General features: G+C 47.2%; 1 protein-coding gene across 3 annotated transcripts in view; it reads right to left on the bottom strand.

The window, feature by feature from the left end:
- Positions 1 to 1,405: 1,405 nt before the first annotated feature.
- Positions 1,406 to 24,042, bottom strand: part of PSMD14 (proteasome 26S subunit, non-ATPase 14) — a 164,110-nt gene continuing 141,473 nt past the window's right edge. For all 3 annotated transcript variants that reach the window (XM_068102652.2, XM_078785340.1, XM_078785341.1), the window contains 4 exons: positions 6,239 to 6,313; positions 5,992 to 6,117; positions 5,548 to 5,610; positions 1,406 to 2,016 (listed from right to left, as the gene is read on the bottom strand). In XM_068102652.2, coding sequence (XP_067958753.1) covers positions 1,918 to 2,016; positions 5,548 to 5,610; positions 5,992 to 6,117; positions 6,239 to 6,313 — 363 coding nt within the window. In that variant the 3' untranslated portion in view covers positions 1,406 to 1,917. The remainder of the gene's footprint in view (positions 2,017 to 5,547; positions 5,611 to 5,991; positions 6,118 to 6,238; positions 6,314 to 24,042) is intronic.

The following is a 24,042-nucleotide window of genomic DNA, read 5'->3' as shown; positions in this document are numbered from 1 at the left end:
GGATGACGTAATCTGTGATTATAGAGTAGGATTATGCAATCTGTGATTACAGAGTAAGAAGATGTAATCTGTGATTATAGAGTAAGATGATGTAATCTGTGATTATAGAGTAGGATGATATAATCTGTGATTATAGAGTAGGATGATGTAATCTGTGATTATAGAGTAAGATGATGTAATCTGTGATTATAGAGTAAGATGTTGTAATCTGTGATTATAGAGTAGGATGATGTATAATCTCTCATTATGGAGGAAGAAGATGTAATCTGTGATATGCAGCAAAAAGAGGTAAACCTGGAAAAGGAAGCGCCATTGCTGGTCACTTTGTAGCGAAGACATCTCCAATGTTATACGCACTCCCTACATCCCTCCTCTCTCTTCGAACTCCCTCCCCCAAAGGAAAAGCCCTTAGTTAATGTTGACATTATGTCCTCAAAGAGCAACTTGTAGGACGAGAGCTTAGTGAGTAGCGTTAAACTTCGCTCAAGCAAAATAAGAGCCCATCTCACCTTCACCCTTCAACCAGTAGCAGCTGGTATAATTTTTACGCAAAAGTTTAAATACAAAAAAAGAAGGAATTTCAGACCGAAATGGCGTTTCAGAATCGCATCGTCGCACATGAAATGTTTTACCAAACAATTCCATGAACGAAACGGAAACTGCACTTTTACATCGCGGGGAGTTGGGTTAGAGTCGGGACGGACGTTTTGCGCTCTTGGTCGCAAACTCAAATGGAGTGGGTGTTGGGTCCTCAATCATGTCTGACACATACAGGACCGACGCGGGGGGGAGCGGAGAGTCAGAATCACGATGCTCCGGGAGGTCCGCGCAGGTCAACTCGCAATCGCAGATCCCCATTTGCGACCGCGAACGCATTCGCCCTTCACCACCTCCCAAATAAGTCCCCGAGCCGGGCGCACGATCGCGCCACTCACGCCTTTCACATTGAAATCCCTCTCCCGTGATTGCGCCGACGACGCCGGCCCGTCCCGGTGGGCTTCGCTCCCCCGGCAGGGGAAACGCGGCAATTATTTTTCTGTCTGAGAGAGCTTGTGATGTAGTCCGCCCTGACAGCTCGGCCCGCGCTGCCTGCATCATTAGCCGCTGCTAATAATCTCGCCGTGTAATAAGCCTTCACAACGCGTAACGTCAAAGCCTGTAGCTGTGAAGTGTAAACGGCCGGCTTTCACGGCCCTCGTCAGACAAACGCCAGACCTTTGTGAGTATTAATCAGCTCATTATCGAGCTTTGTTCCAAAAAGCCTTTCCAATCAAGGAGGTGGAGACGCGTACGCGGCGTTACGAGGCTACGTGGATCGCGCCCTCACCACGACGGACAAATCCCACCGAAAGGCGAGCAACAACACCAAAATAAGTATCAACAAAAATACACAACATCAACAAAATATGTTTGTCAAAATCATTTTCAATTGGAAACCTCAACATCGAACTCATCCACAAGGTGAGAAACGATCATGAAAAAGGTCATACTGTTTTATACTCTCGTCCGAATTGAATTCCTTTGTTGCAACATGATGATGCAAACTCAGACGATGAAACAGCAATTCATGGTATCTGAATTCCCATAATCCCATCGTATTTAAAACCTGCCAGCGGAGGTGGGGGAAGGAAGAAGAGGAGGAGGAGGAGGAGGAGGGAAGGGGGGAGGCGGGAGGGGGGGGAGGGGGTGGGGAGGAAATTGGAAAATAAATAAAATGCGCCAAAACCGAAGCAATGTCCACAACAAGCTTTTTGGTTTTATTAACAGTTTATAGATTAAGGTTACTGTATTCCCTCGAGCCAAATTAAAAACTTTAATGAAATTAACAACAGAGTACTGAATGCAAATGGAGTTCAATTTTACGCAGGCTTTTCCCATCTGGGTTGGGCAAGGGAAGGCGGATTAAACGCATGGCCATCACTTGAAGATGACCGTGTCCAGCATGGCACCGAGACATTGCACGATGTTTGAAGCCATAAGCACGTCCACATGCTCCTCCAGGTGTCGCTTGGGGTCCTGAGAACACCGGTGAAGCAGAAGGGAACACAGAACCTTTGCATTGCATTGCTTCTCTAACCATTGCCACTCTTCACATCCTCAAGTCTCACCAACATTGCCGATCAGGTTCACCCACCACAAGCACCGCCAACCAAGTCGACCCACCACCACCATCACCACGAAATTCAACCCGCTACCACGAAAACCACCAAACAAATTCCACTCAACCCATACCACCACTGCCAACCAACTCAACCCACCACCAACACTAACACCACCACTGCCAACCAACTCAACCCACCACCAACACTAATACCACCACTGCCAACCAGCTCTGCTCGACACACACCATCACCACCACCATTCAACTCAACCCACCACCAACACAAATACCACCACTGCCAACCAACTCTGCTCGACACACAACATCACCACCACCACCACCACCACCATTCGACTCAACCCACCACCACCACTGCCAACCAACTCTACTTGACACACACCATCACCACCACCATTCAACTCAACCCACCACCACCACTGCCAACCAACTCTGCTCGACACACACCATCACCACCACCATTCAACTCAACCCACCACCAACACAAATACCACCACTGCCAACCAACTCTGCTCGACACACACCATCACCACCACCATTCAACTCAACCCACCAACACAAATACCACCACTGCCAACCAACTCTACTTGACACACACCATCACCACCACCATTCAACTCAATCCACCACCAACACTAATACTACTACTCGACCTTCACCACATCACTGACTCATAATACGACTCTTATTAAATATCTGAGTTTTTACTATATCTTCCTCTACTGAGTGCCGTTCTAGTTTATAAAGTCTTCACTCTATCTTGTATAAAAATAAATACGACAAATTATGTTATTATAGCTTCGTACAAAACAACTTTAAAATATTATCTTTCAACCCTTGCCTACTTAGCTATAATCTACTCACTAATAACCTACGAAGAGCTCCTATTTGTCAGCCCTCCACCCCTTCACCCTCAACCTCCCCAAATATTTGTTATACCCTGAAAAAAAAAAATGATTACATGACTGGTGAATAAAAGCTTCAATGTCTGAATCGATTTTGTTCATCCAAACCTAACGCTTCGTGGAATAACAAACATTACTCAAAGATCAATGCAATTGCTTCCTCCTGTTTCACTCGAGTCAAAAGGCTGGAAATTCCACAATGACTGCAGGCTGAAGGACGAGGACCCAAAACTCAATCAGAGCAAGATATTCTTGCTTGAAAGGGAAGTCAATGTGGGTTTGGGGGCAGCCATGGAAATAATACTCAATCGTGCATGATGCTCAATTACACGATATTAATATCGTTAATCAGCAACGGATTTATTATAGTATGTGTGTTATTTTATTATTTATTATCCGAGGATGTCCGACAACAGGGTGGGTTTAAATTAATCGAAAAATTACACAATGTCAAAGAAACCCAAGCACCTGATTGTTCATGGCATCCACATCTGATCAGCGTACAAAAGCAGTGAAAACTTATGTTTACAGTGTTTTGGGGTTTTTGCTCCACACGGCAACATGGGTCCAATTAGTAGATCCAATAGTAGTAGAAAGTTTTGATGGGGGTCCAATAGTAGAAAGGGTCTGGGTCCAATTTATACCTCAGATGAACATAATTATATACTTTTGTAATGGAGTTTTGATGGGGGCAGATGACGACAAAGTCCAAATACATATATAAAACAAGAAAAAGAGCAATCAAAGATTGCAAACCCTCACCAGCATGTATTTTCAGTGGTTTTTAAGGTTTTTGTGTTAAAACAAATATGGCGGCCGAACCACGTGACCGATGACGTCAACGTTTTTTTTTCTTCCCTAAACTCATTTATTCCTAGATTATGCTCAATAAATTTCATCTTCATCAGATTCAGTTTTGTACTTGTCGAATTATGATGTCATAATGGAGGCACCTATGACATCATCATTAACATATTTATTCCCCATGGCGAGTTCTTTACAATGAGCCATGTCTCAATTTTTTCTATTCAGTGCTTTCGGAGATATAGAGGTGCAATTTTTTTCGGTTTTTCCAAGATGGCAGCCGAACCACATGACCTATGACGTCATAATTATAATCATAAAATTCTACAGGTGGAGTTGCATCTATGGTGAAAATTTCCTGTCAATCGGACCAACGGTTGCAGAGAAAATCATATTTATTCTGTGCCGACAAACAGACAAACAAACAGACTCAAATGCAATACCCTCTCCTCTGGCGAGGGTAACTAGAACGGCACTCGGTGGAGCGTATACCTCTGCTAGTCTGAACAGTTTACGTTTTGTATCCCACTGCTAGGCCAGACCTGGATCTGGATCTGGACCTGAACCTGAACCAAAATTGAATCTGTTTGTTATTGTCATCTACCCAAATCATCAACCAAGTTTTGTCATAACTCGTCTACAACTTTTTCAAATATTATGCTACACATAGTTTTTGGCCCCGATCTCTCAATGGTGTAGAATCGCTTAAAAAATTTTTTTATCGTGTCCAGATCCGGATTTTCACCAAATTCTAATCAATTCGTCCTTATCACACACCCAACCAGTTCAACAAGTTTTAGCCAAATCTGTCCACACTTTTTGAGATATCCTGCTCACAGGGAGACAAACAGACAAGGGTGGAAACTTAACCTCCACCACTGAAAATAACTAGAACGCACTCAATGTAGGTGGTGACTCGTGCGGTTTCCTCTGTTAAATAACGACCCAGAGGGTGCTTACCTATACTGTCACATGGCCACGATGAGTAAATATAGCCCTGTACTAATTTTCATTTTATATTTTTCTGTGTCAGCTCAATGTTTAACTTTGAGCTGTGTGCCATGTTTGGCGATTCTAACTGCTCTTTGTCCAGTTATTCTGCTGATAAATGAACAGATAAACACAGACGGATGGGGCATAATGCCTCTTACTTTTATTTTATTTCTCACTGAATATAATTACAATTGCAATGAAAACTACACGGAATATGTATACATAAGTGGCAAATGTGAAGTTATAGTCTCCGCTAACTGCAATGCACTTTAAGTAGTAGCGCATCAATCAGACTCTTGTTTTCCAGTGTCACTGCAGTTGCAGGCCGACCACTTTGAGGCTTGTCATTGGTATCTGTTTCCCCACTCTTGAAACAATTTACCCAATGTGTAATGGTGCTCACATCAGTGGTAGAGTCGCCGTACACATCCTTTAAACGCCAATGAATATCCACTGGAGGAACCTCTTCCACAGTAAGAAATTCAATAATTATTCTCTGCTTTGTACGCACATCTAGCAGGGCAGCCATTTTGAAAGCGTGGTGTGATGTCGTCACTTGACAGATCACAGTGCCGCTCAACTTAAAATGGATGGGAGATACAAGCCTTTCATTGTGATCTCAACTAGTTTTCCTACCACGCTACAAATAAGAACTGAAAAATAAGAGGCATTACCTTCATACAGACCCCCATAAAATAAAAGATAACCGCTTTCAAAACGACATACCTGACGGCCCACATTTTTTATTGCAAGTTGTTCTGGTGTCATCTTATCCTCCTCTTCCACAGCCTGAAAACCATACGGACACAAAGGAAATCATTCTCTGCTACCGCATTGAAACTTGCATTTGAGAGCACAATGTTCATTTCATCGGAAACACCACCAGCCATGCAAAAGGACTATTCAGAAGTGGAGTCCACAAATCAACAGATACAGAATGCCACAAACGGACACATTAATGCTGCCAAGAGCAGATTCCACGTCATTCCAAGGGATAGGCACAGATAGTTTGGGAGTTTTTATTTATTTCACTTCTTTCTTCATCCAAAACTTTTGTAATGGCAATAGAGTTCAAAAGAGGTGTGGGAATAGGCCCTCAAAAGTCATGAGACCGAAGCATTGCACTCCATAAGCTTGCTTTTACGTGTTTAAGGCCTTGTGGTAATTCACCTTGTTGTAGTTCTTGGCCAGCTCAAGCATATCCTTGACAGTATTTTCATTGACCTTGCAGTGCTCGTTGTAGTCGTGAAGGGTCAATCCATCCATCCAGCTCTTTTTGTGCAAGTTCAACAGCATCTACGTACAGCCGTAAACGAACGTTCATGTTGGGACTTTCTGCAGCATGAAAACATCCACAAGTAGTTGTCATAAATAGTTTGGGTATCGACGGACATTTCCAGAGCAATAAATATCTGACCTTCTGCTCCAGCTCATTTTTGCGATAATTGATCGATATTGAGTAATAGTGCCTGTTCAGTCCATGTATCAGGGCCTGGAAAAATAAAATAGAAAAAGGATGATGATATTATCTGCAAATTTATCAGTTTTGCAAAATTTCCCAGTCATTCAGAGTAAAGGTCATTGATGTCTCCTAATGCCCCACATATTGATTTATTTTCATGAAAGGAACACGAGGCTCATGGAACATCAAAGTACATTCATACCTCAAAACAAATTGGCGTCTCTTCCTGTCCATGCGATTTATGACATACATATATATATATATAATCCGAAATGCTCTGAACACAGCTCTTATAAACACAAGCTCCTCTTAAGGCTGACACATCGTTGGGGAGATAATGGTGCTATACTTGAACCAAGCTCCCGAAATCGAGTTTGGCGAGTTGCATTTCCGAGCTGGGTCCAAGTCCATAACTCAGATATTTTCTTGCCACATGGAATTAAGTAATTGCAGTGTTTTGCAAGCGCGTGCGGTAGAAATGCACGTTGTTGTATGAATCGTATGCATTTCGAATGGTCATGTCATTTCTCTTTGTGCATTTCAGAGTAACCATCATCGGGCACTGCAACTGTTACCAGTCTAGTGTTAGCCGTGAGCACGGGTCTCACTGCGCAGCTAAGTATAGTGTGACGGATTCGGCCCTTCCGTGGGTGTGGTTGTCATCCACTTATAACCTTGCTGGTGATGTAGTATTATTCTTATCGGGGTTGGAAAGGAAACGGCGGTTATTATTGTTTAAAGGAAATGGTTATTGTGGTGATAAGGTTAAAAAGCGCTCCTGGTAAAAATGAGACAGGAAATCGGATCGTGACCCGGAAGAGGAAAAAAGAGCGAAGAAGAAAAGGCGTGGAGAGAAGTAAAAAGACTATCTTGGTTGAAGCTCCGTACCGAGCGGTCGAGCGGACAGTGCGAGTGAACTTTGAGTCCTTGAAAGGAAGTTCGTGCGATAGGGGACATCGCCGGAGTGCTGTGGAGCCTGCCTAGTCGGGTATCTGCATTGAGGGTCCGGAGTATCCTTGCCTCGAAGCCCCGGCTCGAATGAAAGCCGTCCGCCATTTCGCCACATGCGCTGCCTTCAGTGAAAAGGTTTTTGTCGCGTCGGCCGGGCATGGCTGTGCAAGAAAGTGGCTTTTGAGGATTGTAAGGAGACTCGCTGATTGAACCGCAAATGGGTACGTCAGAGCGCGTCTTTGGGAGGTTTTCCATTCCACCGCTATTGTGCTGGGTGTTGGACCACGTGACCTCTGGGTTGCTTCGATCGTCCAAGCCTCAATTGATTTTGATCGGACATTGATCCAACGATCGCTGGAGCTAATCGACTTCGCCTTGGAGGGGTACAGAGACATTGGGGGAGTGCCGTGAGTTTGGGTTAAAGGACTAGATAAGGTGGTACCATCTTAAGATAGTGATTGTAGGGCGAATTGCTATTATTAGTTGTGTCGTGATTCCGGTGTGATTTATAATATATTATTGTTTGTTCATAACCATTGGTGTGGTTTCATGATTGATTTGATTGATTTCAACCAAGGACAACATATCTTTCTGCCGGGGACCCTCTCGGGGTTCGGAGGTTTACCGAGACCAGGGGATAGGGGAGGATCCCGTAACAGAAATTGGGGGCTCGTCCAATTGATATTCGTGGGCTCGAAATTGGGTCTGCGTCCGGGATATAAAATTTCCTAAATTTAGTCCGGGAAAGAATTCCCTAACATTCCCAGAATTCCCAAATTTGGAACTTTTTCCAACATTCCCAAATTTTTCCAAAAACAACAAAAAAATGTTTTTTTATTTATTTCTTGTGTGAAGGTTAACAGGTGTTAACAGTAGTCACCATGGAGTTTGACGCAGAGAGGTTTACAGTGACCCCTAGTGAAGCACAGTTCAGAGCGTTAGTAAAATCGGACCTCTTGAAATTGGCCAAACATTTTAGCTTGGAGGACCGAACTAATATGAGGAAGGCAGAGATGCAGACAGTGGTGATACAATCTATGGTGGGATGAGGAGCATGGGGAGAGGTAGCCTGGGATTGGTTACCCGAGGAACCAGAAGAGGTGGAGCTCCGGAAACTGGAGTTGCAATTGCAGAGTGAGGAAAGGTTAAAAGCAGAGGAAAGGAAAGCAGAAGAGAGAAGAGAAGAGAAACAAGCAGAGGAAAGGAGAGTGGAACAAGAACTCCAGGAAAGGTTAAAAGCAGAGGAATGGAAAGCAGAAGAGAGAAGAGAAGAGAAACAAGCAGAGGAAAGGAGAGTGGAACGAGAACTCCAGGAAAGATGAAAAGCAGAGGAAAGGAAAGCAGAAAAGGAAAGAGCAGAACAGGAACGAGAACTCCAGGAAAGATTAAAAGCAGAGGAAAGGAAAGCAGAAGAGAGAAGAGAAGAGAAACAAGCAGAGGAAAGGAGAGCTGCAAGGGAACTCGAAGCAGAGGAGAGAAAAGCCGACAGGGAGTTAAAAGACCGTGAATTGGCGCGTCAACAGGAAATTAAAGTCAAGGAGCTGGAGTTAAGGAGAGAACGGGGAGAGGTACCATCCCTGCTGACTGGTTCGACACATAGCCAGAACACCTGGGATGTTGGCAGACATGTGAGGCTGGTTCCACCCTTCAATGAAAAGGAGGTAGCCAAGTTTTTTTTCCACACTTTGAGAAAGTGGCTCGACTGTTAAACTGGCCTGAGGAGTCCTGGTCCATACTCGTGCAAAGTGTTCTGGTGGGTAAAGCTCAAGATATTTATTCGGTTTTACCGATTGACCAATGTGCAGATTATGAGGAATTGAAGAAACACATTCTCAAAGCCTATGAATTGGTCCCGGAAGCTTACCGGCAAAAATTCCGGAATGCCAGGAGGAGGGAGAGTGAGACCCATGTGGAGTTTGCCAGATTGAAAGAAACCATGTTTGATAGGTGGTGTGATTCAAAAGGAGTTGGGAAAGACTTCGAACTATTGCAACAATTGATCCTGGTGGAGGAATTCCAACAGTGTGTCCACGAGGACATTAAAGTTCATCTGGAGGAAAGGAAAGTACCAAAGCTGTATGAGGCAGCAACCATGGCAGATGTCTATGCCTTAACACACAGGATGGGGTTCCACAAACCGAACTTCTCGCCCAGACATAGCCAGGGGAGCTATGGTACATCAGGGGCGGAGAACGAAAATTCATGGGGGCAGCCTCGAGATGAAAATGAGGACCACTCTGACACCACGACTTCTAGAAATCAGAAGACTGCGGTTCCAAGACAGACCTATCGTCCGGGGGGCTCGAGGCAGACCGCCGCCCCCATGTCTTGGCAGACCACGAGGTTCTCCTCCGGGCCTACTTGCGCTTTTTGCCATAAACCTGGACACTTGATGTCCCACTGTTATGCTCTGGGAAAGGAAAATCAGGAGCGGAGTTCGACTAGTACGACTCCAAATGCAATGGCCATTGTGAGAAATCGCCCTCAAAAGGGTTACCAACCATTTATTTCAGAGGGGTTTGTGTCACTGGATGGAGCCTCAACTAACTGGAGACCTGTTAGGGTGTTGAGGGACACAGGAGCACATCAATCTTTAATGCTTGAAGGCATCTTGCCATTGTCAGAGGAGACAGCAACTAGTGATAGTGTTCGTTTACAGGGGATTGGTGGCTGTGTTAGAGCTCCACTTCATGCCATCCATTTGGAGTCCGATTTGGTGTCAGGACCGGTCACCGTAGGTTTACAAGCCACTCTTCCTGTAGAGGGAGTATCTGTTATTATCGGGAATGATTTGGCCGGTGGTCAAGTTTATGGTAACCCGATGGTTGTTAAAAAGCCCAGTAGGGAAAATAACACCACCCCAGTTAGGGAAGGCGACAAATGTAGCAAGTTATTTGTAGGGGGACTGAACTTCAAAACAAAGGAAGATGTTCTGGAGTCTGCCTTCAGCAAATATGGACCACTTTTGGAAGTGCTGCTGATAAAAGACAGGGAGACACAAAAGTCAAGAGGGTTTGGCTTTGTCATGTTTGAAAACTTAAAGGATGCCAGAGTTGCAGAAAAGGATCTGAATAGCAAGGAGTTGGAGGGTCGGACCATCACAGTAGGGAAGGCATTTCCTAGGGGTCGAGGGGGCTACGGAGGAGGACCACGGAGTAGTAGTGGTGGTGGCCGCAATCAATATTATTATGGAGGCTTCCAGAGTTATGGCAGCTCCCGAGGGAAGGATTATCAGAGCAGTGGCCGAGAAGGAGACAGCCATTCATGTGACTACAGTGACAAGTGGTCCAACCGTGATTGTTAGGAAAGTTAGAAAGAGTTGAAGCACTGAATGCTGCGGAGCAGCCGAGCCAAGATTCCTACACGGATTAACCGTGAACGCCACGTTCCTGAAGGCGTCCATGTTGTGAACTTTTCTGCACGGACTAACCGTGAACTCCACGTTCCTAAAGGCGTCCATGTAGTGAATACTTCCAGGCCTCACCACCCAACCACCATGGAACCTGGCTTTCAGCTCGGCCTCCCAGGAAAAGTGCTGTAGATTTGTTTGACTTTGGGTTTTTGAGTACTACCCCTTAACCTTCATTCAAAAGAAACGAAAAGTAAAATCAGAGGGTAAGATGAGATGGAGTTTGGCTTTGCAGGAGTCCAACGGGGAAATTGAACATGTAAAGGGCAGGGACAATGTTGTGGCTGACGCTTTGTCCAGAGTCAATCAACCTTGGGAAAGCTCTGCGGGTTGTGTGAAAGTTTGTTGCTTTATTTTTGGGGAAACATTGATTCTTGTTGCTCATGGGAATTGAGGATTTGGGTTGTGAATTTACTTGTGTGGGTTTCAAGAATTTGTCTACAAAGAAAGTCTTCGCGGTGTTCAAACTTTCTTTCTTGAGGGGGGGAAGTGTTATGGATTCGGCCCTTCCGTGGGTGTGGTTGTCATCCACTTATAACCTTGCTGGTGATGTAGTATTATTCTTATTGGGGTTGAAAAGGAAACGGCGGTTATTATTGTTTAAAGGAAATGGTTATTGTGGTGATAAGGTTAAAAAGCGCTCCTGGTAAAAATGAGACAGGAAATCGGATCGTGACCCGGAAGAGGAAAAAAGAGCGAAGAAGAAAAGGCGTGGAGAGAAGTAAAAAGACTATCTTGGTTGAAGCTCCGTACCGAGCGGTCGAGCGGACAGTGCGAGTGAACTTTGAGTCCTTGAAAGGAAGTTCGTGCGATAGGGGACATCGCCGGAGTGCTGTGGAGCCTGCCTAGTCGGGTATCTGCATTGAGGGTCCGGAGTATCCTTGCCTCGAAGCCCCGGCTCGAATGAAAGCCGTCCGCCATTTCGCCACATGCGCTGCCTTCAGTGAAAAGGTTTTTGTCGCGTCGGCCGGGCATTATTCCCCGGTGGGTTGCCGGGGACGGCTGTGCAAGAAAGTGGCTTTTGAGGATTGTAAGGAGATTCGCTGATTGAACCGCAAATGGGTACGTCAGAGCGCGTCTTTGGGAGGTTTTCCATTCCACCGCTATTGTGCTGGGTGTTGGACCACGTGACCTCTGGGTTGCTTCGATCGTCCACGCCTCAATTGATTTTGATCGGACATTGATCCAACGCATTACGTGCGTCAACAGGGAAACCCTGGTGTTGGGCTAGCGGCTAGGGTGCCGGCTTAGGATCCTAGGATCCTGGGTTCGAATCCCGGTCGATCGCTGAATTAACGCCAGGGGGGTTGACTCAGCCTGTCATCCTTCAGAGGTCGGCTAATTGAGTACCAGTTCACTGGTAATTCCCTGTTTGTCGTTAAAGGCGGCAAAAAGGGTTGGCGTCAGGAAGGGCATCCGGCCGTAAAACATTGCTTCAAAAAGGGGACCGAAAAACAACAACAACCACGGTTCTCGAAAAAGGCCAACCCCCGCTTTGCGGGGAAAAATGGCCTCTAAATGTGTTTTTTTTTTTTTTTTAATTGATCCAACGATCGCTGGAGCGAATCGACTTCGCCTAGGAGGGGTACAGAGACATTGGGGGAGTGCCGTGAGTTTGGGTTAAAGGACGAGATAAGGTGGTACCATCTTAAGATAGTGATTGTGGGGCGAATTGTTATTATTAGTTGTGTCGTGATTCCAGTGTGATTTATAATATATTATTGTTTGTTCATAACCCTTGGTGTGGTTTCATTATTGATTTCAACCAAGGATAACATATCTTTCTGCCGGGGACCCTCTCGGTTTTCGGAGGTTTACCGAGACCAGGGGATAGGGGAGGACCCCGTAACAATAGATAGGGTTTAGATTTTATTAGTCTATGTGATATCTTCATAGATAACAAGTCTCATCTGCACTTTCATGTCATCTAGCGGACAGCAATCTCTTTTCGTAATCAACATCGTCGTCGTGACAGCTGATGGGTTTAATCAAAAAACAGCGTGTTGTACTTCACAAACATATTGCATGTCTATTTGCATCTGTGTCAATGAGAATACAAAATGAAGTACAACATTCGAAAAGGATATATTGTGACATGTCAACGTCGTGCTCCTTCGGTGGACTTTTACATATTTTTCTACTGCATCGAGAAATATTACTATATATAATTTTGTGTGCTCCTTCCGTGTCCGAAAGGTTTTCTGCTTAGGTAGAATAATAAATGTTTAGTTCCAGCTACAATGTGGAGAACCCATTAGCACTTCTTCAAACTCGGAAAGACTTTTAAAACAGGCAGGATTAAACGAATACATTTTTGTTTCAAGTAAATCGATTATGGTGCCATTTGCATTACTCTGCGACAGCAGAAACTGTTTAGAATGAAGTGTTTTGGAGAAACTCGGCTCCTTTTGCATATAGATTATAGGATGAAAGGAATGGAAATAAAGTTTGAACTGTCAAGTAACTAATTCATTGCTACCATTTCCTGCATAAGACAGCGTTGTATTGTAATTTGAGCAATGTTGTGACCAGCTCGCTCTACCTGTCAATGCAGCTTAGATCAAGGTCATGCGTCCCCCATGTGAACGCTTTACATCCGATTGATTCCAGCTCTTCATGATCCTTAATCATGGAAATGTATTTTTTATTAATTAACAAGTAAAAAATTTATTTACAAACTTATCCGAGTTCCAAGCCGATCCGGGACCTGGCAGATTTTTGCCAAAATTACCGAGCCAGATCCAAACAGAGTTTTTGCTGCTGAGTCTCAGCACAAGGAAATGCAGACCAAGTTGTTTTCAGTGTGGTGACTTGTGGGTCATAAAAAAACAATTAGCTTTGGTAAATCATGACAAACAACAAAACTTTGCTGCTGGTTTCTTTTGACATTTAAAATGACCTAAAAGCATTCACTTACTTGACTAGACACCCAATCACAATTAGGGGTGCACAACATGTCATTTTTTTTCCCCCCATTTCTGTTCCTCACAATTAAACACACACACACACACACACACACACACACACACACACACACACACACACACACACACACACACACACACACACACACACACACACACACACACACACACACACACACACACACACACACACACACACACACACACACACACACACACACGAAAATGAGCCACCTTGTGCTGTTAGTTTTGCACAAAGCCAAACCAAAATAAACAGGATTTGAAAAAGCAAGCGCCTGCATCCAAGTCACTATGTACATGAATTATGTCACATTACACACAGCACAAGGCAAAATATGATGATGACTACATTAACTCCCACTGTTGCTATACCGTTAGCAATGGCTGCCACCTCCTTGGAGGCAAAATTCCACCAGACAACTGCTTTTATTTAACCCAACCCTGCATCAATTAATGTACTCTCTGAAGTGTGCTCAGGTCAGCCCAGAATACAGATTTGGTTGTAACAGACCTTCAATAAATATGAATACCCATATTGATGCGAATACCCATAAAGTAGTGGTGGGAGGGAAAAAAATGGGGGGTGGGGGGGGGGGCTATTTTTGCCGTTGATTGCATTGTACAAATTTTGGCAAAAAAAACAACAAAACAAAACAAAAATGTATGAATGTGTGTGTATATATATATATATTGTTGCGGATATGGGATTTGCATCCATCCATATCCGCTTGTAAATATTCCCCTATTTCCTCAATACTTCCCAACTATCCCCAATCCCCCATTCCCTAGTCCCATTTTCTGTAAACAACACTCTGTAGACCCGACCTCCCCCTATTTCCCCCATTAAATGTCGCATCCAGGTCCACCGCATCTCACGTAGACAACTATAGGACATCTTGCTAGTTATTCTTAGTCTATGTCAGTTAAGGACTCGTTTCCATTAATTCTGACCCTTCGTTGCACCAGAATGTGATTGTATGGCACCGTTAGGAAGTTTAGGACCTCCCAATACCTCCCCGCAGCTCTTCCTCACGGTTCAGCAACAACAACAACAACAGCAGCGGCGGGCGCGGGGAGTGCGCGTCCTCACTCCGGCTTGGTTGGTAGGGGGTGTTGGGAGGGCACCAGGCCTTTCCAACGAGCCGCCATCGAACATGTGCTCGACGGGGTTACCAAATAGGGGCTCCCTGTCAGCTCCTCGTCAAGGGCGGAGCCCGGTAACCCCCGCACCCAATAGAAGCGGCGGACCGGTCCCATCTGGGGCGGAGCCAACCAGCCGAGGGCGTGTCACTCCCCGCTGAGCATGCGCAGGAAGAGGGAGGTGACGTGAGATGCGCGCTGAGCTTGGAGAAAGAAAGACGCCACCTCCGAGCGCTGTGAGGCCTCCCTGCATCTCTTGGACCGTGCTTGATCCTGTCCCCGAGCCAAGGTGCATCTTGTGCTATCGAACTACCTGTCCTTCCCTGCCATCAATCCCTGTGTAAGTCAGCCTTGCTCCGTTTGTCTGTGGTCTGTCTGGGCTAAGATAAGATTGTAACTAAGTGCCTATCTCTTCTGTGTCTTTACCTCACTACCGTGTAATCTACCCCTTTTCTCCCCCACTGTAATTATATCCTCCTCCGGAGGTCTTGAGAACTGTACCCCTTGCGTCGTTTCACCTATCCCAGTCGTTGTGTCCTTTCCATCATTGATTTAGCATAGCGCGATTTGGTCAACGTTTGGGTGGAATCGGGGTCTAGTCGGGGAATAACTGTTAGGTCGCGGTAATACACCACCGCTCGGTCGAAATAACATCTAACCGCGATCCGTAACAATTGGTGTCGAGGAGTGAGATACGAGGCCCGAAGCGCGCTTAACGCGCTCAAAATTACAAGCAGTTGGAAATTGTTTTGTTTTAAAAGGAAAACCCGAATTTTGAAAGTCGCGCTATGGCAGATCAAGACGGCTGGGTTCCGGTAGAGGAGAGTGAGGCAGGGTCGATCCAGGACCAAATTGAGGGACATGAGGAGAGCGAAGCAGTGAGGGCGGCAGGTTCGCAAGATGGCGCTCTCGCGCACGAGGTTGCGGGCGCGCAAAATGGCGCCTCGCACATGGCTACGGCGGCCGCACCCGCTGCACAAGTGGGAGGGATGGCCCAAATGCAGGCCCTCATGGAGCAATTTATGGTACAAATGCAGGCGTCCCTCAACCTGCAGAAGGACAAGATGAGGGCTGATAGTGAGCGATTGGGGGGCAGAATGGGGGGCAAAATGGGAGAAATGGGGGAACGGTTAGAACAAAGGATGGGGTCCAATAGCGAGAAATTGAGGGATGACATGGGAAACCAGATCGGGGGTTTAAGGAATGACATGGGGGCCCAGATCGGAGGGTTAGGGAGTAGAATAGAGGGATTAGACAATAGATTAGGGGAAATACAGGAGGGGTTAACGGGGGTAGAAGACAGAATGGCCGCTCAAGAGAATCAAATGGAAGGGATGAAAAAGGGGTTAGAGGGGTTAGAAAACAGTATGGAAGGCAAATTGAGGGACATGAGGGACCAAGCGGAAAGGGAAGTTAAAAAAAATGGGGCAGCAGATAGAAGGGGGTCAGAATGGGGGTAGAAACTAAATTGGATGCTCACAGGGAGGAAATGGAGCAGATGAGGGTGGCATCTGGGCAGGAGATGCAAGTGATGGGAGAGGAGATCAGAAGAGGTGTGAGTGAGGGGGTCGGAGGAGTGCGCGAGGAGGTGAGGCACTGTAAGGAGCGCATGGAGAAGGGGGTGAGAAAGGGGACTGTAAAATTGCAAGGGGGTATAGAGGAGTTGACGCTGGGAGTAGAACAGCTGACAGTGGGACAAAAGGAGTTGGGGGACCAGGTAAAGAAGAACACAGCGGTAATAGAGGGTTTAAAATCGACACAGAAGGAGATGAAAAAGGACGTAGGGGTAATTAAAAAAGAGTGTCAGACGGTACATGAGGACCTGACGAGGAAAATGAACAAGGTGGTAGAGGTGATGGAGGTTAAAGAGCGGGAGGTGCGGGAGCATATAGAAAAAAATAAGGTGGAGTTAGAGGAAGAACTTAAGGGGGCGCACGAGGAGATGAAGGAGGTGAAGCAGAAATTAGAAGAAGTGGAAGAAGGGGTGAGCGAAATTAAGAAGCGACGGAGAGAGGATAAGAAAGAGATAAAAGAGGAAGTAAAAGAATTGGTCCAAAGTCTGTGTTCGGATCGTGATGATGTGCTCATTAACCGGATGAGGGATTCGCAGGTGATGGGGGAGAAGCGAAGAGAAAGAGGACCCGGTGTAAGTGGTGACCAATATGGTCGTGCGTATGATGCGCCAGGTGATTTAATAAGCTTGGGGGTCGAGATGGACCCGGATGTTCGTGAGAGGCCAAGAGTGAGGTGTATGGCTGGTCCGGAGGGTATGGAACGAGGGTGCAAGCGAGAGGGTCCGGTGATGGGAGAGGTGCGAGGTGTGAGTGAGCAAGGTTGTGGTGGTATGGAATGGGTAGCGGGTTGCGGAAGTGTGACCCATGCATCGGCACCAACAGGGGTAGTTTTTAGAGGGACAGGGGAGGCACGAGAGCCCCTTGGGGGTAATGTACTGTGGGGGCCCGGCCGGTTCGGCCCCGCGCTGACCCCGCAAGGGGCGACGCACGGGGTCCGGCAGGCGGGCAACGACTCGCATACGAGGTGGTCCCACAAGGTCCCACTCGCGCCGTATGACGGCAAGAGTGATCTACGCACGTACCTGGCGCAGTTTGACTGTGTGTGTAAGGGCAACGGTTGGGGTGAGGACGAAGGTGGAGTACACCTGGTGGCCGCATTGCGCGGCGCGGCGGCGGAGGTGCTGACGGCATTACCACCGGGTGCTCTCACCCTGCCAGCCCTCCGCGACGCCCTAATTAATCGATTCGGCATTGAACAGCAGAGCGAGCTTGTTAAAGCTCAGCTCGTGCTGCGAAAACGCAAGCCCCAGGAAGCCATCGGGGAACTTGCCCACGACATTCGCCGCGCAGTGGGGATCGCACATGCTAACATGGCAGCGGATTCCCGGGAAAGCCTGGCGCTGGACCATTTTATCCAGGCCCTCCCGGATATTGAGCTCCGGCAACAGCTCGCCATGTGGCGCCCGCAGACTCTGAGCCAGGAGGCTGATGCTGCAGCCCGTTGGGAAGCAGCGAGGCCCCTGGCCCGGGGGAGCGAGCGTCACGCAATGGCGGTCCGCCAGGTGGGACCCCCGATGGAGGGCGGACCCCTTAGGGGGCTCGCCCCCGACGTGAGTCCTGACCTGGCGGGCATGGTCCGGAGGCTGGTGGACCAGCGCCTGGCGGGACCTGGACCATGGCAGGCGGCCCCGGAGGTGGCCCGCGGTGGACCACGAGCGGGTAATCCAATTCGGACCTTCAGGGGGGGAAATTTGGAATTCCGGAGACAAGCACCTTATCAGGTGAGGTGCTATACTTGCAACCGTCTGGGTCACCTGGCGCGGCACTGTCGAGCCACGCGCCGGGATGATCCCCGGCGGTTGAGGTCCTTAACTCCGCCCAGGGGGGAGCGGGTTAGCCGACCCCAGACACCCCCCCGCCAGACCCCGGGAAACTAGAAAGCCTTACACCGGCGAGCAGGCGCCCCCGTGGATTGCCTCGGCTTTAGATGCCGAGGCGGGACCCAGTACCTCTGAATAAGGGGGGCTTATTAGTGCCAGAGGACTGGGGGATTGATGAGCGATGGGCCCGGTGGGTAAGGGTGGCATCCCTGCCACCCTTCCCATGAAGGGGGGCAAAGGAGCACTAGTTTATGGGGTTTATGGCAGTGAAAACTAGCCCGGGTGGGTTAGGATATTGTGTGTAGGGATCTAGCGAAGATGACATTGGGTAACGTTAAGGTTAGTTAGTGACAAGGATACCTGTAGAGGGGACGCAGGTAGATTAGAGTGGATGATAATGACGAGGGAGCGCAATAGTTTAAAGGGACGACTGGGAAGCGCAAGTTCAGAGGGGAGTAGTTAGATGAGATGATGCTGTGTGAGAACTGGACAGGTGTGTGGAGCAGTGTATGAGTAGTGAGTGTTGTGGATCAGCGCGAATGCGCTTGGGGGAGAGAAGGGTGCAGGCGGCACCAAGTATGAGAACACAGGTGTGGAAGTACAGGTGTGTGGAATACATGGAGTATTGGAATGAGTGGTGTGGAGAGAGTTGGAGTAAGTGGTACGGAGTGGTGTGCATGGTGCGAAGGTGTGGATGGGGGAAGAGTGGACCCCTTTTCACGAGTACCCGGGGAGGGTAGTTTAAAGAATAGTTAGAAGGTATAGGTAAATTGTGGTTGGATATTGGCATTTGTGGTGCGGTTGCAGAATGGTATTGTGGATGGGTGCATTGGTGTGGTGAATTTGGCTGGTCGTGTGGCCTGTTAGTATGAGTGTGAATGGTTGGGCACTCCGCCACTGTTAGATGTCGGCCAGGTGAGGCCGCAGGTGGGCTCTGGGAGCCGTTAGTGTCAGTGGGTGCCTGAGGATCCCGGGGGTGGATCGGGCAGGCCGTGCCAGAGAGGGCACTGAGGGGGTGAGAGTGCGAGAGGGCCTTCCCCAGTTAGTTAGGTTAGGGTGAGGAGCAGGTGAGCTCGGTAGGCAACAACAGTGGTGGAGGTGTGCAGGTGGGCGGACCAGCTGGGAGCGTCACACGACCCAGCCACCGAAATTGTGCGGGGGCACCGAGTGATGAATCGGGGGAGTGAGACCCCAACTTGAGAAGCACCACAGTTTGGTCAATGGGAATTGGTTTTTAGAACCCATAGTGTAAGTTGGCCAATGGATTGGCAGGGAAAGACCCCGGGTAATGTAAAGTTGTTAAAGTCATTTAGGAAATAGTTAGGATTGATGAACCTGTCGCACCATACGCAGCCACTTACCTGAGGTGATGATGATGACTCCACACCTGTGTTCCTTTGTTCTGTGTTGCAGGAAAGGAGAATTGCTGTGTGTATTTGTGAGACGCATCACGACGTGGATGAGACATTGGGGTGATTCCATCTCTCCCTCCTTAGGAGGGACTGATGATGAATTGGTGATGGCAAATTTTGATGTTGAGTTGGAGATGGCAAATTTTGATGAGAGTTGGAGATGGCAAATTTTGATGAGAGTTGGAAATGGCAAATTTGATTGGTTAGGAGGGAGAGAAGACGAATTTGGTTTATGGGAGGAACGGGGAAGACAGTAGGGACGTTTGTTGATGTGTAAAGTAGATGTTTATGGGTAGTGTTGTGTTTTGTGGATACAGTAAGGGGTAAGGGAGGGGCAATGTAGGTTACCTGGTGGGAAGGGGGGGGGCGTACGGTAGGAACGTACCTGTCTCACCTGGTTCCCATGTGCCCCCAGTGTGCATTACCTTGTATTGCGTGCACTTTTGCGCCCTTACCACCTTACTCACTTGTCTTCTTTTGTCTCCCACCTCCGAGGATCTGGCTTTGGGGCAGAGAGAGGAGAGAGAGGTGCTGGCTCCGCAGTTGTGGGCCTGTACTTCCGCTGCTTGCTGCCTGGATCGATACACCATATTGACCGCAATTTTTGTGGCCGCCCACCATGGACCGCAGTTCTTTTGCGGGCAAGCACCACCCGTTGATGGACCTCTGGGTCAACGTGGCACCTATGCCATACAGGTGAACCACTTTTAGTTGGCCCCCCTGACGGCCACAATTTAGAAATGGACGCGGTTGGCGCCTTTCTTTATTTCTAAAGAAGCCAGAAGGCCAAGTGCACTCCAAGAAGGCAAGACCAGCGGCAGAACATCGGCCGGCTGCGACACCACCGGTGACCATGGACACTTGATTGTGCATTTATTATTGAACACTTTATTGGTGCACCGGATGGTGCTGACTGTGCATAATGGGGTGGTGCACTTTTGGTGCTTGGACGGGGTGCTCTGCACATAATTAAAGGCCGTAGGGCCACAGGGCACTCGTGGTTTGGTGTATCGATGCTGGCATGCGTGCTCTCTCTCTCTCTATGCATAACATCTGCATGTGTTCCTCAAAGAACAGGTCCTGGATCGTAGTGTAAATATCAGTCTTGTATAAATGATGCTCCCTACCGGCTGTATGTTTAGGTTGAGGATGCTTTCCGCGATTCGGTTATCCTGTGGGTGTGTTTCTGTTAGGAGAAGGGTGCAACGTCGCAGGGGGACATATTTACTCATTTGTGAACATCTGTAAAACTGTCGCACTCAGGGTTGAGTTCATAGTAGAGGGAACTACATCTGAGTGCCACACTAACGTAGGTAAAAATTTATCGGGTCGGGCCGCCCCGAGGTAGAGAAGGGTGCAATGTTGCGGATATGGGATTTGCATCCATCCATATCCGCTTGTAAATATTCCCCTATTTCCTCAATACTTCCCAACTATCCCCAATCCCACATTCCCTAGTCCCATTTTCTGTAAACAACACTCTGTAGACCCGACCTCCCCCTATTTCCCCCATTAAATGTCGCATCCAGGTCCACCGCATCTCACGTAGACAACTATAGGACATCTTGCGAGTTATTCTTAGTCTATGTCAGTTAAGGACTCGTTTCCATTAATTCTGACCCTTCGTTGCACCAGAATGTGATTGTATGGCACCGTTAGGAAGTTTAGGACCTCCCAATACCTCCCCGCAGCTCTTCCTCACGGTTCAGCAACAACAACAACAACAGCAGCGGCGGGCGCGGGGAGTGCGCGTCCTCACTCCGGCTTGGTTGGTAGGGGGTGTTGGGAGGGCACCAGGCCTTTCCAACGAGCCGCCATCGAACATGTGCTCGACGGGGTTACCAAATAGGGGCTCCCTGTCAGCTCCGAGTCAAGGGCGGAGCCCGGTAACCCCCGCACCCAATAGAAGCGGCGGACCGGTCCCATCTGGGGCGGAGCCAACCAGCCGAGGGCGTGTCACTCCCCGCTGAGCATGCGCAGGAAGAGGGAGGTGACGTGAGATGCGCGCTGAGCTTGGAGAAAGAAAGACGCCACCTCCGAGCGCTGTGAGGCCTCCCTGCATCTCTTGGACCGTGCTTGATCCTGTCCCCGAGCCAAGGTGCACCTTGTGCTATCGAACTACTTGTCCTTCCCTGCCATCAATCCCTGTGTAAGTCAGCCTTGTTCCGTTTGTCTGTGGTCTGTCTGGGCTAAGATAAGATTGTAACTAAGTGCCTATCTCTTCTGTGTCTTTACCTCACTACCGTGTAATCTACCCCTTTTCTCCCTCACTGTAATTATATCCTCCTCCGGAGGTCTTGAGAACTGTACCCCTTGCGTCGTTTCATCTATCCCAGTCGTTGTGTCCTTTCCATCATTGATTTAGCATAGCGCGATTTGGTCAACGTTTGGGTGGAATCGGGGTCTAGTCGGGGAATAACTGTTAGGTCGCGGTAATACACCACCGCTCGGTCGAAATAACATCTAACCGCGATCCGTAACAATATATATATATATATATATATATATATATATATATATATATATATATATATATATATATATATATATATATATAGATATATACAGTAATCCCTCGCTATATCGCGCTTCACTTATCGCAGCTTCGGTACATCGCGGGTTCGCAAAGGTGTCGCAAAGGTGTCGACGCAAATGTAAACATTAATTTTTGGATTCCTCATGCTCTGAATATTCCAAAAATGTATAGTTTTGCTAATCTACCAAAATTTTGAACGAAATTATATTTGTTAACATAGTGAACCTGACTAATTCAGACTCCCTCTTTATCTCGACTAATTCACCATATGATTTAATTTTTCATAGTTGCAAAGATGGTTTAAGTCTGGTTTGCAGCAAAAGGTGAGAAAAATCAGACAAATCTTCTTCTTCTCCTCCTCCTTCCTTTCCAAGATGAATACTGGCATTTTTTGGCAAATTTTTTTTTGTGATAATTCATCGAATTTTTTGGCGACAGAGCCGTTTTCTGAATTATCTGGTCAGACGCGATGCAGGGATAGGGAGAGATGGGTGGGGGAGAGAGAGTGTAGAGAGAAGGGAGGGTGTAGAGAGGAGGAAGGAGGGAAGGAGAGCTGCCAATCCTCTCAAGTCAAGATGGAAGTGTCATTCTACCCCTTCTACCCCCTATTCTCAAAAATATTGGCACCCTTGCACTTTTTTCAAACAACACACAATTTTCTCGAAAAAAAAAGTTGAAATTGACAAAAGTATTTGGTCTCCACATTTCTTAATTTCACTGTTAATATTACAGTACCTTTGTTTTTGATTCAGAACTTAATATTTCCTTTTAAATCAGAAAATAAAAAGAAATGGCATTGACAAAATTATTGACACCCTCGACTTAATATTTGGTAGCACGCACGGCCTTTGGACAAAATAACTGCAGTCAAGCGCTTCCTATAGCCATGAATTAGCTTCCTAAACCTTTCTACTGGAGGTTTGGCCTACTCTTCTTGTGCAAACTGCTCCAGTTCTCCCAGATTTGAAGGGTGCCTTCTCCCAACTGCTGTTTTCAGATCCCTCCCAACTGCTGTTTTCAGATCTCCCCACAGGTGTTCAATGGGAATTAGATCTGGACACATTGCTGGCCACTGCAGAACAGTCCAGCGTTTTGTCTTGAACCATTCCTGGGTGCTTTTTGGAGTGTGTTTGGGGTCATTATCCTGCTGCAAGACCCATGACCTTCGACGGAAACCCAGCTTTCTAACACTAGGTTGAACATTGCGCTCCAAAATGCTTTGGTAATCTCCTGATTTCATGATGCCATGCACATTCAAGGCACCCACTGCCAGAGGCAGCACAGCAACCCAAAAACATCACTGAACCTCCTCCATGTTTGACTGTAGGGAAGGTGTTCTTTTCTTTGAATGATTCATTTTGTTTTCTGTAAACATAGAGATGATATGCTTTACCAAAAAGCTCTAATTTGGTCTCATCTGCCCACAGGACATTCTCCCAGATGGATTTTGCCTTGTTCATGTGTGTTGTGGCAAACTCCAGTCGGACTTTCTTTTGTCTCTCTCTCAGCAGTGGGGTCGTCCTGGGTCTATTGCCATAGAATCCCCTTTCATTGAATTGGCGACAGATGGTGTGAGTTGAAACTGTTGTACCATGTGTCTGAAGGTCAGCTTGAATCTGTTTGGCAGTTGATCGAGATGCTTTCTCCACCATTCAAACAATCCTTCGCTGCAATCTTCGATCAAGTTTTCACTTGCGGCCACGTCCAGGGAGGTTGGATACAGTGCCATGGGCCTTAAACTTCCTGATAACATTGCGTCCGGTGGACACAGGAACATCAAGGTCTCTGGAGATGGACTTGTAGCCTTGAGATTGTCCATGCTTGGCTACAATCTTGTGTCTGACCTCCTCAGACAATTCTCTGGTTTTCTTTCTTTTCTCCATGCTCATTGTGGTACACACAGTGACACAAAACAGCAGAATGACTCCTTTCCTCCATTCAAACTGGTTGAATGAGTGATTTTCACCCCTCA

The sequence above is a fragment of the Myxine glutinosa genome, chromosome 10 (genome assembly GCF_964187855.1).
Source record: "Myxine glutinosa chromosome 10, kmMyxGlut1.1, whole genome shotgun sequence".
NCBI lineage: Eukaryota > Metazoa > Chordata > Myxini > Myxiniformes > Myxinidae > Myxine > Myxine glutinosa.
The sequence above is the reverse complement of the archived record's forward strand: the minus strand, read 5'-3'. Positions and strand labels throughout refer to the sequence as shown.